At 33.1% G+C, this 21103-nt stretch overlaps 1 protein-coding gene across 4 annotated transcripts in view; it reads left to right on the top strand.

Moving 5' to 3' along the window:
- LOC148618759 (short transient receptor potential channel 7-like) overlaps positions 1-16118 on the top strand; it is a 51976-nt gene extending 35858 nt beyond the window's left edge. Inside the window, exons 4-18 of one of the 4 annotated variants that reach the window (XM_088577940.1) lie at positions 407-580; positions 2597-2764; positions 5531-5792; positions 6128-6284; positions 6752-6876; positions 7240-7424; positions 9510-9628; positions 9866-9957; positions 10220-10258; positions 10801-10872; positions 13070-13227; positions 13466-13675; positions 14311-14440; positions 14722-14868; positions 15211-16118. In XM_088577940.1, coding sequence (XP_088434066.1) covers positions 407-580; positions 2597-2764; positions 5531-5792; positions 6128-6284; positions 6752-6876; positions 7240-7424; positions 9510-9628; positions 9866-9957; positions 10220-10258; positions 10801-10872; positions 13070-13227; positions 13466-13675; positions 14311-14440; positions 14722-14868; positions 15211-15623 — 2451 coding nt within the window. In that variant the 3' untranslated portion in view covers positions 15624-16118. The remainder of the gene's footprint in view (positions 1-406; positions 581-2596; positions 2765-5530; positions 5793-6127; positions 6285-6751; positions 6877-7239; positions 7425-9509; positions 9629-9865; positions 9958-10219; positions 10259-10800; positions 10873-13069; positions 13228-13465; positions 13676-14310; positions 14441-14721; positions 14869-15210) is intronic. The other 3 variants (XM_088577941.1, XM_088577943.1, XM_088577942.1) reach the window with 3 other exon arrangements.
- Positions 16119-21103: the final 4985 nt, after the last annotated feature.

Raw genomic sequence — 21103 nt, 5'->3', positions numbered from 1 at the left:
ATTATATAATGTATGTTTCATTTGAACTGATTCCGTGTAGTTATAACAAGTCGTATCTTTCATAAAGTAAACACTTAAGGAATGGCCAGTCGTGTCTACTCCATATTGCAAATCTCTATAGATGCGAATACTTTAAATATCATATTTTAATTTTATAAGACACGAAATATGTTTGGTAGGATATTTGACGGAACAAGTTTTGATGCTGTAACTTTACTTGATAAAAATCAGAAAATGGCGTTTGCAATTATCCTTCTATTCTTTTAATAAGCAATAAAATATTTAATGAAATACAGGTATCACAAATACGGAAATAAATGTTGGATAATTAGTCATCTTAACAAATATTTTTGAAGTTACTTGAAACTGCATGTGCTATGATTAAAACTAAAACATTTTCCTTTAGAATGAATATCATGGCTTGGTGGTCAAGTGTATGGATTTTGCTTGTGAGTTGATGGACCTATGTAGAGGTACCCAAGAGGTTGAAGCTGTTCTAAGTGAGGGTACAGATGCAGGAGAGGGGTCAAGAGACCTGTTAGCTCGCCTTAAAATGGCCATCAGATATCAGGAAAAGAAAGTAATAACCTCTTTGATTTTTTATCTTTTATCTTTACTCTTAAAGAATATCTAATATCATAATAGACTCATAGACCTGAAAGGAACCTTTGATAAAAAGCATATTAAAATTACCGAACACATAAACACATAATAAAAAAAAATACCTGAACTGGCAAAGTAAAAATTGAACCGGAGAAATGAAAGGTTTTATAGCTAACCAAACCTCCCGCTTCTAAAAAAGAGGTCCAGTATCACAAAAACATCAATAGCTTTCTGAAAGACAGTGAAACTATTAAAGAATAGTTTTATGCTAGGTCTAAATTTATCATCGTAATTGTTTGGGGTTTTTTTATGCCAAGAAATCTACAAAAAAATGTCCAAAAAAATGTTGGTGACGTAGAATTAAAAAATTATGGCTTTCGGTGTAATGCGCAATGGAAAGAAACAAAACCAAAGAAGAATTTGGGATATAGAAAAACGGATCGCCAAACAACTATTGCAGAATAATCAATACCCCCACACAACATATGCAAGGTAGCAACTAAACTAATGAGCACATAAACAATCACAATAACATGATAAGCACATGTGAAAATGACAATCATAACTTATATTGAATCAAAATATTGACATCCGTGCCTTGCTTTCTTTCAATAGAGGATACAACATGTTTATTTAAGGAAAACAATAGTTAAAGTTTATCATTTAGCTTCTTTTTCAGAACTACGTTTTTAAATTTCTTTCAAAATCCATCAACTTTGTTCAAAACTGGGAGAAGGCATTGCCACTTTAAACAATACGTCAATTATGACTTTGCAAAGAAAATGGTAATAAAGCATTATTTTTGCCACGTTCTTCTTTCTGATAGAACGTCCTGGAAATTCTATAAAAGATGAGATATAGTACACGGCGACATGATGTCAGATAAAACAATAAATAAGACTATACTGTTAATATAAGATAACAAACAGAAATATGATACCAGGAAAACTTGATCTGATTGATATAACAATATGCCTATTTTATTTCCCCTGTTTCTATTTGGTTTTCTAAAGAATCTGATTTTTAAGCTGATACAATTACTTCATTTCTCCAGAACAGTAATAAATAGAGATGGTTATAATATCAATGTAATAGTATTAGGTGGGACACCTCGGGGTTTTTGATGCGTAATATACAACTGTCATTCCATAGAACTAAATCAATTATGTGAAGGGATTTCCTAAAACAGGAAAACATCATAAATAAATCATATTAGATACGGTCAGAGAAGTTTATTGGTATTTAAGGTGTCCTTTATTTCTTCTAACAAGTCCCATTTGATTGCTATACTTAATCTTATTTCTTGTCTGGTTTTTGACTACTGATGATAGAGTAGGTGCGTGATGATCAGTTTCTTTGCCTTAAACACAATTTTCTGTAAAGACAATGAAATATTTAGTTACCATATATTGTTACTAGAAGTCTTTACGGACTTGGGTGAAATTTTAAAAATACCAATCTTATCTAGAGAAATATATAACTTTATTATTATCTTTTATGGTGTACTTTTCATAAACAGTCTTCTTTTTCAAAATTAAAAAGCACTTAACAATTTAAATAAGTCATCTGCATGAATCCTGATTCAAAGCTTAATGGATGAAAAAAAGATGAAGAAATTGAAGAAGAATGGAAAAGATGCTTTACTAGAATACTATAAGATTATATATCCAAAGGAATGAAAAAAAAGTAAAATATCAAATAACTAGTCTAGGAACAGCTTTCACTACACTTAAATGAATGAAATGGAAAAAAGGACGAATATTACCATAAGCAACACATCTAACTAATCATATTTTATTTAACACGACACTTTACGTCTATAAAATGCTTAATGTTAAATATTTGAAAATACAATGTTTTGATCCATAATATATGAAGGCAACATTTATATATTTATAACATATTCATTTTTTGTACTCACATTGTTTTAGTCATATTGTTGTAGATTTGCAGATACTTATGAAATTATTTAGCAACTTTTTTTGTGTTTCAGTTTGTAGCTCATCCAAACTGTCAGCAGCATATGACTAGTTTATGGTACGGGTCAGAAATGGGCTTTCTTCAGTCGTTAAGTTGGTGGAAACAGCTTGGTTTTGTTTTCTTGTTCCTTCCAACAATTCCTTTTATAGCACTATCATATATCATTGCGCCAAATACAAAGGTGAGTAAAATATCTCTTTTGAAAACTTTAACAAGACCAATACCAAAAAATGAAAGTTTCATTTACCACCAAATGATGTCGTCTACAGTTAAAAGTAGAATTCAGGAAGCTTTAGTTAGTAAGTAATTGTTTTTATTCCGAATCACATTTTGTGTATGAATGTGTGTGGCGTGGATTTAGGTTGGGTGTAAATCCTGATAACCTGAGTTAAGATTTTGAAAAGTATAGAAATTTATAATAAAAAAAATAATAGGTATAAAAATATACATGTTTGGACAGACTATAACTGACTATTCAACAGCAAGAGTGTGCAACTGCCAAATCTAATTAATGGCATGTTGCAAATTGATAAGAAAATCTCATTTTTGTGATGAAAACCAGAGAGACAGTAATGGTCGCCGATGTAACTATCACGTGACAGGCCCAGTAACTAATCCATCACGAAATAATTGATTTCATAACTATCAATGTTAATTTTCCCAGAAAAAAATCATACAGGCTTTGATTTTAAACATTTCCCAGCCTCCTGGAGATTAATTTATCAATCGCTTCTTGGTATTATAAACTTGCTCAAATTTGACGTCGATCTATCATCAGATATTGAAGGGTGAACGTCTGTATTTGATATGTTATGGTACATAAACTAAATATTTCGAAGGTTCAGATGCAACTATGATTAGATGTCTGTCTTCATCTCGGAAAACTGATTATTTAAAGGAATAACAGCAATCATTCAAACGTATCACAAGACAAAATTGACAAAAATGACAATATTTTAGCATATGAAAATGTAAACAACAAGCCAGTATTTGCTCATGTTATGTTTTAGAAAAATAACAATCGTTTTGTCTATTGTTTTTTGCTATTGCAGAACCTCGAGATTGAGGACTTCAAGGCTAAAACCACCTGACTGTTCTTGCAAAACCTCTCCATTCAAATATGGTCCTTCTGGTCACGTCGTTACGGGATATTTAACCACCATCGAAAACGAATCTCTGTGTATTATCCTTTCTAAAGGTCCCAGGTACCGTGAACCACGCTCCATAAATTGGAATTATAACTTTAAAGTTCTTATGGATGCCGTCGAGGACTATGCAAGAAAATGGATAAAACGAGAACAAGAAGACATTGATTCTCTGTCAGAGTGGTTAAAGGCCGTGAAGTCTTCAATTTTGAAACGAATGAAAGTTTTAAGTAGGTCAATGAGTGCCAAGGCTACATCAGTTTTTAAAGACTCCGATGTAGCAAAAACATTGTCTACTATACATGACAAATATGTTGTCGTACCAGCAGACAAAGCCCCAAACAACATTGTTTTTTGTCTGCAAAACGTTTAACATCCAATGTTTATTATCAGAGTTAGACGTAGAAAATAGAAGCAGTGATAAGATCTATACTGCTACCACACTCTCAAAAGAAGAGATTGTGGAAAACCATAAATCTGTGCTATCCTCTTTTGGTCTCCCTACCAAGGACGATGATTGTGATTTACCATCTATGTACTGGATTCCTAAACTCCACAAGAATCCATACAAACAACGTTCCATAGCTGGATCTGCAAAATGTACCACCAAACTTCTTTCAAAACTTTTAACTTCTATACTCACAACTGTCAAAGAGGGTCTGCAGTCCTACCACAACACTTGTTACTCCCGTAATGGTATTAATTCAATGTGGATTCTGAAAAATTCGAAAGATCTAGACTATTATTTGAATATAATAGCATTAAAACCTATGATTTTTCAACATAGTATACTTCTATTCCCCATACTCAGTTAAAATCCCGACTTGAAAGCATTATACATCGTTGTTTTTCCAAAAAAAGACGGTAAACCTAGATACAAATATACAGTTCTTGGTAGAGATTCCTCATACTTTATAAGAAATAATTCAAAATCATCTTCCAAATATACAGAGGAAGATGTTTACAAAATGCTGAAATTTTTAATCGACAACATATTTATCCAGTGTGGTGGACGTGTTTTTCAACAAACGGTCGGCATTCCAATGGGAACAAATTGTGGTCCTTTACTTGCTGACCTATTCCTTCACTCTTATGAGGCTGACTTTATAGCTGATCTGATCAGAAAGAAAGGATATATCGTTTGGCTAGACCTTCAATCTCAGTTTCCGCCATATAGATGACGTATTATCTTTAAACAATCCTAATTTCGGGGATTTGATACATCGCATCTACCTCTAACAAACAGGCTTCTGGAACAGGGTTATGTTGCTAAAAGATTGAAGTCATCACTACAGAAGTTCTATGGTCATCATAAACTCGTGGATCGTTATGGTGTATCCATCTGCACCATTAAAACTAATTTATTCAACGGGTCATAGTTTTCCTTTCCTCGTTGGTCTACCCCGGACTTGACTTTTTATGAGCAACTCGACGGGTGTTTCTAGAAAAGCGGAGGACGCTTACCCTACCGGTGCACCTGGTCCATGCTCCCAGTTTTTAGTGGAGTCCGAGTTGCTCATTTGCTTTTGTTATTTTGTATGTATGATTTCAGTTACTGTATGTTCTTTGTTGTGTATGTCTGTTTTCCATGTCGGGTCTTTGTCCCTTGATTACATTCTTTTGATTACCGCTATAACCTTGGTTCCCTTGATTACTCTGTCTACAATATAAATATGTGTTATGATTTGTTTATGGCTAATTTTACGTCTAGCTTTTATCCTGATACACTAAAAAACTAGGTATTTTCATTAAATGTGCATTTTTACGGTTATCAATTGAAATTGGTTTTTTTCTACTTCAAGCTTGGAGCTGTGATGCGTTGTCCTGTTACTAAGTTTATCACTCACACCACTTCTCACGTGTGTTTCCTCATTCTTCTCGCTGCTGCCACGTTCAGACTCACGGAGAGTGGAGTTTCTATCACCTCAACGAAAGAGTTTACAGATACCGCCTATATGCACCTTTCAAAAGATGAAAAAATTAATAGTTTATTGAAAGAGACGTTACGACCTGCAAATACATTACTTACTAGAGTACAGATATGTATAGTCTTTTGGATTTTAGGTGAGATCAAGTGACTTTTTATCTGATATTGAATATTTTGGAATCGAAATGTATGATCAGAATACATGTGTGTAAAAGTATCAAACATGATTTTTGAAATCAAAAGTGTTTACCTTAATTGGGATACTTCTTTCTATGTTCCGGAGTCTTTTCCTTTTATTTCTAGTATAACCTTCTGATTTTTATGGGGAGGAGTTCACAAAAAGTCCTGTAATAAAGTCGTGTGATTTTAAATGTTAATATATAAAACCCAATCTTTACGCTTCAGACCATGACTACATATTTTCATAATTAGGTTTTTTGCCATTCCTTTTCCATTTGTTATTTTGTTATAGGTTTATTATGGATAGAATGTAAGCAGTTATATTCTACTGGCGCTCATTCGTATCTAACAGATTATTATAACTTTATGGACTTCAGTGTGATATCAATGTATTTAGCATCTTATGTTTTGCGGTTTTATACTGAAATCATGGTCTCTAATGCTGACAGGTAATTATACAATTAACCAATCAGAAAACAGACCATGGTGTGTTTCAGCTTGATATAATGGTAACGAAATACATTCTAAATCTCAAAACTATTTATCAATATCTTTGCAATCTAAAGTTCAGTCAAATGTTGCTAGATTAAATGTCGTCCATTGACCTCTCAAAGTTCACCAAAGCCTTCAACCTGTGTCACAAACAATATAAACTTCTATCAATAGAGCTTTTTTATTCTGTCCTCACTAATATGACATAATCTTTTCATTACCATAAAATATATGTTTTGCTTTTACAACTGGAAATACTAAAGTGCTTAAGCCTCAAGGCTCCGTAGTTGGTTTAATTGATATAACGAATAAGGTCACTTTTTGTCAATATATTGAATAGAAGTCAAAAGTTCGACCATTTTCGTGATACACACATCAAAAATGAAATCTCAGATACAATACATTTTACACAATTTGATTTTAGGGAATTTAATGGCACGCAACGTGCATACGACTTATTACGGCAGGAAAACTACACATACTTCGATTTGTTATTGGCAGAAATAAAGCATCCAACCAAATCACCAAAGAACTACTTTATGGAGGCGTGTAAGTATTTGCTGTGTTTTTCTTTTTTCCACTTTTGTTTCTTAGGCAATCTACAAAGTAATCAAAATGTTTGATAACTGAAAGTAATCAAAGGCAATTATTGAACACGCTTGAATTCTTTATTTCCCTTCTTACGTTTTTATGGTGCATGGAAAGTGAGAACAAATAGTCACATAATCTGAAAGTTGAGACCATTAATCATTGTATTTCCATTTTAACATGGAAACGTTAATGTCATCTCCCGAGTAACTGTACAAATTCATAACGAACCACTCCATGTCTAATTAAAAAGAGAAAAAAAAATAACATTTCTGATTTAAAAACATTAATAAAAAGAAGGTAATAAAGTTGTTGTTATTTCAGCCAGATTTCATTGGAAGGCTGACGACCCAGAAATAGTCTCTGATGTTCTATTTGCAATAGCTAATGTAATTAGTTTTGCCAGAACAACGTTTCTGATGCCAGCTTTTGAAGTGTTAGGTCCACTACAAATCTCCCTAGGTCGAATGATTGGTGATATTACTCGTTTTATGGTGCTTTTCACATTGGTATGTTTACATTTCCAGAATGGGGTAAAATTCTCACTTAAACGAGGTATTGGTTGTTGAGAGTGGGACAGTGGGAGATATCAAATGGGCAATCAGAATTAAATTGACGACAAACATAATTTTCTATAGACTACGTTCTGCATTAATTAGATTTGAAGTGTCGTATCAAATAATTGAATATGATGTGGGTTTGTTTATATCCGTCCTTTTTTTTCATTATATACGTTTAAAGTAAATGTAAATTCAAATGGGGGAACATGAAAATTATGGAATTGGATGGTAACATGACGAATTTGGAAATGGGAGGAAACATGTGAAATATGGAATGCGTAATGAAGAGATGTAGCATTTAATAAATTGAAATATATCTTTTTTTTAAATTTCTTCAGATTTGCTAACAATTTGAAACCTATCTATAGAATTTCTTAAATATTTATGAAAAGAGATTACCTTTATGACATACTTTCGTTTAAAAAAAAGAAAATTACGAGCGAACGAAATATGCCCTTTCATGCTAACTGTGGGGTAGCCGATGATCATGTGTGAAGCATGCTTAATATACACTTCCGCGTGGAAATTTCCTTTGTTCTACCCAAGCCCCACCTGGTGGGTGGGTATAATGAGCCTGCTCAATAACTTCTATTGTGGAAGTAATGAATGAATGAATGATTAAAGGAATTTATCATGCAAATCAACCCGGTGACAATTTGAATTTAGTTCCGAGTTTTTTACGGTAATGTTTTTTTTTTCGGTGGTGTTGTATTTACTGATATGAATTGAAGACTTATACCCTCATGCATTCTGCATTGAACATCCGGGGAGAATTGACATGTTTGATTAGAGAAATAAGTTAATATTATAACAGAACTTCATTCCACTCTTCTTCCACTGGGATGGCAACTTAACCCTCTTCGTCCTAGTCAAAGTATAAAATGTATTCGTATATATTCACAATTGCTCGCGTGACTTCGTGTTAATCTGTTAAACTATCGGAAAACGATCTTAAACTACTAGCAAGCATTCGTTCGTAATAGAATCATAATACGACCGTATACAACAAAACAGTTATTGCGAATGCTTTACGAGTTAATCCCCCCCCCCCCCGTGCAGGTCTGGGTGTTTAAAGAATAAGCCTGCAGCAGCGCTAAGCTTGTCGTAAAAGGCGACTAAATAGTGCTCAGAACCCTAGCCGGGGGCTAGGGCGCTCTGCCCACAGAGCAACTGGGATGTGTGCCCCAGGTGGTGAAATGGGGTACCCCTGGCGTGTTACATGCTGGGGTTGTCAGGCTATACTTCGGAAAACCTGACCGCAAACCATAGTGGTGCACCGTGTTGGGAAAGATGCCACGTTCCTCGCACGTTAAAGAACCCTACTGTGGTATTCTCCCGGAGTAGGAACCATAGGGCTCCGCCACAGGAAGCTAAATTGCCCGACCCTACCCATCTCTCCCTATTTCCAGTGGCAATCAAAATTTGTCGACCCCATTGTCCTTGTGTCCCATCCCTTTTTCATTTCATCATCATTTCATGTTCATTTTATCATCAATTTCATGTTCATCGTCTGAATATAGCTGAAATATTGCTGCTCGGACGTTAAACCCCAACAAACAAACAAACAAACAAACGAGTTAATCCGATTGGTTAATAATGCCTTATGAATTACGTGTGGTTTGCGAGCTCTTAACAGATAAAATTATAGTTAAAGATACGTGGAAATTCGTTTAAAACGTTTTGACATGTAAAAATATTTCCATCTTCTCACACGAATCGATATGAATGTCTGTGAATGCCTACTAGTTGTTAACAGTTATATTTACGGATGCAAATGGAATATTACGATATTTTACGAATGACAGCGAATTGATTATCCGTAAGGATATAAGAAAGGTTCGTCTATGGACAATAGTGTTAAGAAAGTTGTTTAAGTAATATAAAAGGTCATCTGCTCATCGATATTACATATTTTTATCTATGAATTTGCAAGACATCTCTTGTATTGGTCTACTTTAATTGATTCATTTTTGTTATTTTCTCTTTACGTATCCCACGGATATGACGCCTCGAGATTCTTCCTTTTTCTTTAAGGTGTTATTTGCCTTTATGGTTGGGCTACACAACTTGTACTGGTATTATGGCGCTCAAAGAATAAAAATGGTCATGGGTGATCAAACGGCCTATGTACACGCTGCGGAAGCTTTTCAGGGGTAAGCATGTTAAATATCAAGGTTTTAGAACAATACCACTTCTAAAACTATTCCCTGTCTGTTATTCATAAATACACGTTTCTGAAACGGCTTGCATTACAAGTGGCAAAAGGATACTTGAAAATTTACCCTTTTCTGACATGTGCATTTAAGACAATTTATTACAGTGTTGTTTGTAATCCAAAATTTGCTTACATACATTTTGTTTCTACTAATTGTATATTTAATATTTTTCAGTCTTAAACAGACATTTTACAGCTTGTTTTGGTCTATGTTTGGTCAAGTCAGCATCAATGATATAAGCGTTAAACATCCGGGTCCTGATGGAGGTAAAGCAAATTATCTACGTCTTTGCATGATAAAATAAAACTAATTCACTTTTCAATCTTAAATACTAGGTTTGCTACTCGTAATACGAAAGGCTTATTTAGATAAAAATTTAACTTTGTGCCTTAATTTTTTTATTGATTGCTTTATCTTCATGGAATTTAGAATTAACTGTTTGTTTTATTCTTATATAAAACGCTTTGTCTAAATCGACGTGGAAGATTATGTAACATATTATAAGTCTAAATGATTACCAAATTACAGGTGCGATGATCAGTAACCCAAATCCTTACTGGAGACGAGGTAAAAGACAAAAATGCATCAGACTGTTTTTTTTTTTTTTTTTTTTTTTTTAATTAATGTTGTTTGAATTATTATGAATATTTTCAATTGTGTGAAATATTAACTGCGCTTGGTCTACTTTTTTTTAAACATGTTAAGTCTTTTATGTCTCTTTGTCTTTTGTACCCTTTTTATTCTATTTAAAAATAAATAAATTCTTAAATAAATTATGCAGTTATCACGTACTAGACAGAATTGCGTGTTAATAGTTCTTTTCAGATTCATTATTATCATTTTTATTCTGTATTATGATGTGATTTAAACAGTTTTAAATATTGACAAAAAATACTGAAGCATCAAAAGAGAACTATAATTTAGAGACATCAGAATCAAAAGACAGGCTCAAAATGTGATTTAAAAAAAAAAACAAAACATCTGACTACCCTGACATCCTATCGTATAACATGCACAATGCACGTCTGCTTTCCTCTTATAACAAAAAATGTAGTATTGTTCTTCATCTTAACACTGGGCACTTTTCTTTCTTGCCTTGCTCCCTCCAGTCCGACGTTGTATGATAGTAGACAGTGACCGTAACAAAATTCTATGTTCGAGTGGTATTGCTAACAATTCAGGTACCGATGGTTGTTGTGCTCCCATGTTTTGGTTGCGATTTGCTTGCCAGAAAAAAAATAGCTAAAGAAATTTATTTTGCATTGCTTTGAGGATTTTATATCATTGAAAAATGACAAATTGATACTTGAAACTTTGAAAGATTTCAAACTGTTTTGTTCAAAAAAGCATGCGCTTGTTAAGATTGTTTTCCAATTTTAAGCTCAATATAAGTAGATATGTAGAATAACAAATATGCAAAGGAAACATGTTTTATGAGATAAATGTATGTATCCAGTAGAATACAATTGAATTATTATATAGATAGCAGTGATTTATCGAATGTTATATATAAAAATAATTTTTGATAATTCACACTATGAAATACCACTGTCGGCCAAAATTCCATAACACGAATATTAATCGGCCGATCACAAAACTTAAAACTTAATGTAGAAAACAGCAATAAATTATAGAGAAAATCGATGTAATAAATATGATAATCAGTACGTTATCGTCAATAACCAAAATATGATCACTCGTGCCAAAAATCCATTATCAGTTAAAGGAGACGTGACACAGAAATTTTTTTTTTAATTTTTGGTTTATTTGATTTATTACCCCAAATATATATATAAAGACATAGCCTACGCAGTAAAATTTATTTTATTTATTTATAATTTTCTATATTTTTTTAAAGAAAATTTTCGCACATGGCACGCAATTTCAATTTTCGATACAGTTTTTTCGAACACCACTAAGTTATCAGTATTTGGCCAATCAGGAAACAGAATTGCGATCAGGTGCATGACCTGCGTTTCCATAGAAAAGCGTCTCTAAGCTCACAGGGTAAAGGCGAAAAAGCGAAACTAAACCGACTGCGTCGAAAAAAAAACGTGTCAACAATGCCGATGACCCAACAGGCAGGCCATACGATTTTAATTGGCCATGTGGTCACGTGACAGAGATACGTCATTGGTTCGTGTAGTTGAAATTCGTGAGGCCTACGCTTTTGTTGCACGATTTCTACAATTGAGAGTGAAACATTGAAAGTTCTAGTTTGCTAGCGAATATATATATTTACAGTTGTATTATCAATTTAAGCCACTTTGAGAAATATTATACTATTACATGTATGAAGACTAGACTATCGCAAACTGCATTCCCACGTTGGGCCAGCGTACCGTGTCCATACTTTGCCCAACGTTGGCCCAAGAGAGGCAAACAATAGTTGGGCCAACGTAATGCCAACATTGACCCAAGAATGTCCAGTGTTGACCCAACATAAGCCCAACTTTAGCACAACCAAATGGTTCGACCATGATATTCTTTTAAAAAATATATAACATAATTTTATAAATTGGTGTGTCGCAGCTAGAGTGCTAATGCTATGCTCTCTTTATGAGAAAGTGCTCAAAATTCTACTCAGATAATCAAATAAACAATTTACAATGAGAATGAAAAGGTGATGGCAGTTGATAAGATTAAAACAAAAAAATGCAATATAAAATTAGCAGATATTACAAGCATTGGTACATCAGACACTGAAAATTTGCAGGTTTTTTTTGCGTTTAATAGAAAAAATGATAATGCATGTCTGTGTTTAGTAAAGGTATCATTAACACTGAAAATAAGTATACATTTGTTCAAAATTAAAGACAACTTTTATTTTGAAAAAGGTGTAGTATGTTCTCAGTTACATATCTACATAAGGAGATAATCACGTATATTGTTATACTCGTAACTAGACATACTATATAATATTCATAAATATAAACGTTTATACAATGATAATTTTTGTGTCACACCTCCTTTAACTCGCGCGCGGAACAAGTTCCGAACTAACACAAGATAACTCCAGGCATTCTTCGGCACTCGTCGTTATATTTTGGTTATTCACTCAAACTACTAAACAGTATTTCAATACTGATTCCTTCTATGAAAATTTTGGATTAAATTTTAGTATTATTTTTTGCCAAACCATTCAAGATTTGCTTTATAATATTTTTATGATGAAGCTTATTAGTGCAAAAATAGTAACCTAGTTTAATGTTATATTTTATATAATGCACGTTAGTCTTTAATTTTAGCTGAAAAATTAACAGTCTTCGTACTATGCGTAAATTCTAAAAATATGTTATAGGGTACAATGATTTTAAAAAAAAAATGAATTTTAAAATTGTTTTATTTAAATTTTTCTTCGATTTTATTCATCTTCAGTGTTTACAGCAAAGGATCCAAAGAACGTAATGGAGAGTAGTACAGCCATAGTAGAAGGTGTGGGCACATACCTGTTCGGAATATACCATGTGGTTATAATAATTGTTCTGATCAACATGTTAATTGCTATGATGAGTCATTCATTTGAGGATATTCAGGTATTAATTTGAAATGTTGTAATTCTTACTATATCTTCTGTTTAAATAGATGTGCCATAATAATTAAACTGTGATTACTTTTAATCATGTTATTTGTTTTTCCAACTTAAAACAATTAATGATAAGCAGATATACATGTCTTTATTTCACAAGCTTGGATTAATGCATCGATTTTCTTGGTCATGAATATTTTGTAAGAACACAGAAATGTTTCTGACTAAAATCCTTATTAATACAGACTGACTGTGATGTAGAATGGAAGTTTGCTAGGACAAAATTATGGATGAATTACATGGATGATGGTAGCACTCTGCCAGTTCCCTTTAATATGATACCAACACCAAAGTCTATATACTATATATGGAGATCATTTAGGTTTTTATTTTCCAAAAAAGATAATGGTGACTGGTTAGATTACCAACGTGCAAGAAAGAAAACCTTTATCAAGGTATATTTATTTTATATTTAAATCCTAGAAATGGTAAAACGTTTTAAATTTTAAATTATTTGTTTTGCCCACCAGATATGCAGATAAAAACGTCTACTTACAGAGTTTCTACATGCCAAAATATCGAGTGAAACTGCAAACATCGATTTTGATGTCATCTTTCATATTTACCAAGACCAAAGACAAAGACATGATTTAATTGTTCTTTACTAGAAAGGTGTTTCACAGGCGCTACATAGCAAGCACGTGGCGCCGTGTAAACATCTCTCTGGTGGGGCACTACTATCAGCGACAGGTCAACAAGTAGGAAGGTTTGTTTAGTTCTAGCAAAGCCGTCACATCAGTTGTTAACAGATACCTCGAATCCATAAACCTACATACTCTATTATATAACCTCTACTTTTAGCGAAAAATTGTAAAGAAAAATACATTTCCGTCTGAAGTATGATTTTACAAGTTTAAATATTTAGCTTTTACAAGAATATTTGCTTTATATTTATTCACAATTACAAATGTATATATTTTAATATTTTCCTGTCACAATTCTTACAACTCTATGCACATGAATACTACGTTTTCTGCTATGTTATTACTTTGAAAATTATATTTCACTATGTTTCTTACAATAACCTCAGAGACGACGAGAGACTGTGTGTAAAACATTGGAGCTGAAAACCGAGGAGACTACATACACAGAGATCATGCAAAGGCTCGTCAAGAGATACCTATTCAAGTTAGAAAGAGCGAAGGATGAGAAGGAGATTGGTAAAGTTAACATCTACATTATTATCTCATTCATGTAGCATTACTGAAATGTAACTACTTCACGTGTACAGCTGTTCATCATGTTTACCATGGGATATAAGTAAGGAATCCTATACAGAGAGTACTAAAGCTGTCAACCGAGGTTGTCAGATTTTTAAAGACGTCAGTTATGAAATAATGCTTCCTGTGTTTTACCATTACGTGAAATTACCATTTGTTTGCAAATGTGAAACATATTTGACTTCAGTAAGTAAATATTGAATTTATCAATCATTTTTCAGTAAATGTTCCTAATCTACGATCAGAAGAAGTTGAAATAGTAGAAACAAATGATGCCCCTCCGCCTGTCCCTGAGACTCCTAATAGAATACCATATGCCACACCCCCAATACACGAAGATGAAGAAGATATATCAAGCGGGAATAGACGTAAGTCATTCACAGAACAACACATATTAGTATATACAGAACTCGATGGAGACGCATGTAATACCTTTCGTACTGTATGTAGTTTTGTCCAGCGGCCTTTTTACATCCCTATATTGTCTATATGCAGACGCATACCCACAGTGAGCATATTTCCTGCTGCTGTGTATGTGTGTGTGTTTTTCCATCATATACATATTAGTATAAGTAATGAACAGAAAATGGATCTGGTATCAAATTCATGTACACGTGCTAATTCATTACTGAACTTTTTTTTGTCAGCTAAAGACACATATTTTTGTTGAATTGTTTGTTTTAATCAAGACAATAATATTCTGATTTCAGTTGGAAAGCCGGGTTTAAAAAGGAAAGTCACATCGAGGTCTCAAACCAGAAGAGTATCAAACAGTGTCCCGTCAGGACCGACAACTCTAGTTATACCTCAGTTAGATGCTATCCAAAGATCACAAAAACTTTTAGATGTCAGATTACAACACTTACAAGCTAGTAGTAAAGAAAACAATAGAATTATTGATGACGTAGAATTTCTTAGAAAAGTAATGACAGAAAATCAGAAAGCCCTATATAATATAATTCAAGCTTTAGGTAATATGCAAGGAGAAATTGTAAACTTAGTAAAATGTTTTGCGCCAGTGCCGACAGGAAATGACGTCAGTCAAACAAATACACATCAAAATACTAAATCAGGACAGAAGAAACGTTCAAGTCATACAGAAGATGCAGAGAGTGAAGTTTGATGACAACATAGTTTAAACCTGAAGGCAGCCAAAACGAATATTATACCTTTGATTTAACTTTGATTGTTTTAACGTTCCAGTCTTTTAAACCCTTCGTGTGTTTCTTTTTTCCATGCGATTGAATAACATAGATTACTATAGACAAATTGTTACGGGTTTTTAGTATTATTAATATCAAAATCCATTTTACTCAATTTATTGTTGATCAATGTATAGCATCAAAATAATAAATAATTTATTTGGGTATATTGAAAGTACTACATATTACGTACGGCTGTACAATTATAACTGCATATTGTATTAAATGACGGACTAAGAAAATTAACGGCAAAATATATTCGACAAATACATCGACATTATTCATAGTTTCCATGGATATACCACATGTATCTAGTGCACATGCAACTAAATTTTGAAAATTTATAAAAAAAAATATGCTGAATTGATTTTTTTCTGTCAAACATTAGTTATGAAATTCAGATGTTTTATTTATGACACTGTCTTTTTATTTCAATTTCATAGCTTAAGATAAAAAAAATCAGCCTGTTTTACAAAGGATTCAGATTCAATAATTTTCAGTGTCACCACATACAACAAATATAATATTAAAATAAATCTAGAATATATTAAAAATATTTGTTACTTGACACAAAACTAAGTTTTACCATGCTTGAAAGAATTATAAAAGAATACATATACAGTACGTCATAAATTGTGACGACTTCTCCATCGGATCATGTTTGATACAGAGATGACAATGTAAGCATGCAAGGATCTAAAAAAATTCCCAACGATGTTAGGACTGCAATTCATTTTGTCGTTCCCTCCGCGAGATTCGAACTCATACCGCTTTGGCATCGCCTGCACTAAGTCATTCGGTCAGCTAAGCTGTATAAAATATAGCTTTCACTGGACAGGTGATGCCTCCTCATAGGTTTAATCTCGGGTTGTAACTTAGTACACGATATATGGTATTACAGGATATGTGTTGTTTATCAAATCAAGGGTAAATAAACTAGATAGCATACAAACGTTTCAAAATGTGACTTTATTCGCTACACTGCTCCATCGGATCATGCTTTATCTAGGCTAAAAACCACTAATTCCACTTCCCATAGGCTTCTATGCTAATTTCACAATATTCAATGGCTTCTCTGGACTTTACCTTAACTTTAACCTGCAGAGGACTATATATCAGCATGATTCTACATATGTCAGCTCACAATCCTCAGAATGGCATGTGGGGTTAGCAGACTTGCAGTGCAGTACTGGCCACCGGAAGTGAAGGGTCTATAAATAGCATGGGAAATCCCAGTGTTTTCACAAGATAGGGGTATATTTAAAAATCATTATGGAGATTAGGCTTCACATCACAAGAAGCAAAATGCACCTATAAAATGTACAGAAATGTTTTTCCTTTCAGAAACTGTTTAAATTTTTTAAATAAGATGAGAACTTTTTTCACAGCACTATGAGGAACAGGGGTAATTTCTGCGTAGGACTATTTTTGCGTACATTCCAAATGCTCATTAGTTGAATTGGTGGTCTGTAACCTAAAGAGTCACTTTTTGTCTTAGAAAAAATAAATAACTATACAGGTATCTTCATACACACATACTGAATGCATTTGCAAAGTTTCAGTGAAATGTGACAAGCACTTTTTTAAATATTTGATTTTTAAATATAGGGTAACCAAGTTCGGCGAGCAAAAAAGTGACAATATTCTACCATACTTAAATGCATTAAATATTTGCAAAGAACTTTTTCTGACTTTTCAAATAAAAAATATCAATCACAACTTGCTTTTTAACAATATTAATGAAGAAATAGTTTTAAAAGTAATCATTTTCTGAGAAATTGGTCTATTTTTAAAAATTTATTTCTGACATGCCTCCCCCTTTTTCTTCATCACATGTCAAAAATCCTAAATCCTTAAATTTTCACAAAAGGTGATATATTTGGCTTTAAATTTGTAAATACAGTGTTTTCACATTAAAACATGACCAGTAAAGGGCACCTAATGCAAAAAAAGTACTCAATAATGGATTTTCCATGTTGCCATAGGGGAATGCTTATATGGCCTTAACCGCAGTAATGCAAGTGAGTTTTTCCTCATTTCTAACCTAATTTTTGCTTAAATCTACACAAAACTTGATTTCAAGTGCTTATTACCACCATATTTAGGTAAATATAGCACTCAAAGTTTAATATTTGATATTTTTACTAAATTTTCTACACTTTTTACAAGATAGGACATAAAAATCAGCCAAAAAGACCAATTTTCCATAATTTGGACCTATAACTTAACAAAATGCATATTTTGAAGGATTTTTGTAGTGTTTTCCTCTCATGGCAAAGTTAACAAGATCTTCAAGTAGTTTAAAGCTATTTCAAGAAACTTTTCATTTTGCCATGGCTTCAGCTTAAGGCTAAAAACCACTAATTCCACTTCCCATAGGCTTCTATGCTAATTTCACAATATTCAATGGCTTCTCTGGACTTTACCTTAACTTTAACCTGCAGAGGACTATATATCAGCATGATTCTACATATGTCAGCTCACAATCCTCAGAATGGCATGTGGGGTTAGCAGACTTGCAGTACAGTACTGACCACCGGAAGTGAAGGGTCTATAAATAGCATGGGAAATCCCAGTGTTTTCACAAGATAGGGGTATATTTAAAAATCATTATGGAGATTAGGCTTCACATCACAAGAAGCAAAATGCACCTATAAAATGTACAGAAATGTTTTTCCTTTCAGAAACTGTTTAAATTTTTTAAATAAGATGAGAACTTTTTTCACAGCACTATGAGGAACAGGGGTAATTTCTGCGTAGGACTATTTTTGCGTACATTCCAAATGCTCATTGGTTGAATTGGTGGTCTGTAACCTATAGAGGTCTAAGGCGTTGGACTTAGTTCAGGCGATGTTGCCATAGATGTCGAAGCGTTCGAATCCCGAGGAAGTTACGACCGAAAATTTGCGTTCGCAAATTTGACATATCTAACATCGATGAAAATTTTTTAGGCCCATATACGCTTACATTATCTTCCCTGTACCAAACAGGATCTGAAATGTTTACTTACGGGGAGTAAAGGCTTGTTTGTAAGGTCGCTACTGTGCTCTTTCTAAACGTTTGTGAAAAAATTTGTTTGGATTCGCCAACAAATTTTAGGTCAAAGACGGAACAACAGAACAGTTATATCACATTTGCATTCTTGTGGTACACGTTACAAAATATTTTGTAACGTTTCCCCTTGACCGTACTGGTGAATTTTGACGACTGGTTCATCTGTTTGCAGCATTTGTCACACCTGTTGTCACCACAGGAAAGACTCGTATCTTGGGTGAAGCTAGGTTAAGATATTTTTGCCCGTACTACATGTAACAGATAATTTAAAATGTCTGGCTGTCTGAAAGCAATCATAAGTGGCCCAGGAAAGATTTTGGATGTGGAGTTTTTGTCCAATGGTACTCTGTTGTTTAACCAAGGTAGCAATGTTATTACACAATGAGTTCTTTTTTGTATACTTTGGATTTGTCTAGTACTGTTTAACAGGCTACTCCTAGGAATATTGTGATTTTTTTTTGGAAACCTTTGATGGTATTGTTACTTTCTTAAATTGTTTTAGTTCACCCAATTGTTTTTAAAGAATGTTCATTTGGATAAATGCGCCTTAAGTCTAAGAGCTTGACTAAATAATGGTTATAGTCTTAGTCAAGTGGGTGGAGGACAACTCTTTGGCATAAGGTATTGGTTGGTGTCTGTTGGTTTTGAATATAGGTCTGTGGACTACTCACCCTCTAATAATGTTCTTAAAGTATCGAGAAATGAGATGGCTGTCATAGATGTTTCATGAATGAACCTGATAGAAGAATGTTGATTTTTGGCACGCGTGAAATAATTATTTAGTTCTACTTTGTCATTGGTCTACTTCATCAATAAAACTATACCAGGACAGAGGTTTTTCTATTGAAGATTCAAGAAATTCCTTTTTCCAAAGTTCCCATGAAAATATATGAATAAGATGGAGTCGTTTTGATACCATAAACTGTGCCATTTATTTGTAAATAATGGTCTTCATTTAAAGTTGTTCCTTTTGGGAACCATTGTCAGCAAAGAGACTAGGCAGTCGATAGGTGGAAGTTTTACCTACCGAGAATCCAACGCCTCTCCACAAGGGTGCACTATACAGTAATATTTACACGCATTGTTTCACACACAAAGTTGATAAGGTCTAATTTGTTAAACTTAAAATTAAGTGGATATATTAAATAAATGTAGTTAAGCTTTTATACGTAGATAGATGTATTATATGTAATGGTAAATAGGTGTATTTAAATGTATCCGGAACGTTTGCCTCCCCTGCCGTATTAGGTTCTCTACCCAGCATTACCTGGCTGATTTTCAAAATACCTTATTTCGCACGAACTTTAGGAACTAAACTTGCGAGAAAATGAATCGAAGGGTGTCATCATTTTTACGTTTTTCCATCTCCTCTATGTATGCTTTCATCCTGTGTTAGTTTCTAAGTGCTTGATATTTTATGAAACTAGTATTTTTCTGTTATTTTTGAGAAGGCACCCCTGATTTATATTCAAACTCAGTGACGTCTAAGGTGGTGTTAGGAGTAAGAGGACTAGAGTCTGCATCTTTTGTAAATAGTCAGTGCTATCTTTTATTAAGGATAGAAAGTTTTCAACATGTGGATGTAGCTGGCCATTTGCAGACTAAAATAAGCTAATAATACAGAGTGTTGAGTGTTCACAGTATGAGACAGACTCATTCATTCATTATATTATATACCATACGGGTTTACGTTTTCATACTATTTAATGCTGTCTAAGAATGGTCAGTTATGGTATTGATACATCATATAAAGAAATAAGTTTAGTCTTTTCATTGGTTATTAATATGTTTTTCATTGGATGTTTAAATGGATTGAATTTAATAATTATCCAACATTTTTATAAATTTTATTTCATTACTATTTTTTTTTTTTTTTTTTTTTTTTTGGCAATTTGTGATACTTTTGACGAAGACCAAAACTGTGAGTAATTTTCTATATCAGCTTTTTGGTTTTTTGTTTTTTGTTTTTGTTTTGTTTTTGTTTTTGTTTTTTTTTACGGGGAACTTAAACATGATTGTCTACACTTAGCTCACTAACACAACTATGTACACTGCATGATAGTTGATTTGGTACAGACACGATGATTGAAAATATGGGAAGCAAATAAATAGAACAATTTTCTTATCATTCCAATAATTGCATGAACATTGTAGCTTTAATTATATGAAGGGGTTCAGTTTACACACTACTAATTCAACCTATAAGATTTTAAAACGTACGCAATAAAGAGCTTCACAAGGGCAAGTGTGGATAGTTTTTAAGTAAAAGGACTTCTAGTTCATTATGGATATAAAACCTGGTTTGGACACAAAATAGCACAACAATTAAAATTCAATTAAATATGAG

This window comes from Perna viridis, chromosome 4, assembly GCF_037379345.1.
Source record: "Perna viridis isolate PV_CMFRI_1.1 ecotype Kerala chromosome 4, ASM3737934v1, whole genome shotgun sequence".
Classification (NCBI taxonomy): Eukaryota; Metazoa; Mollusca; class Bivalvia; order Mytilida; family Mytilidae; genus Perna; species Perna viridis.
Note: the sequence above shows the minus strand (reverse complement) of the source record. Positions and strands in the feature narration are given on the sequence as shown.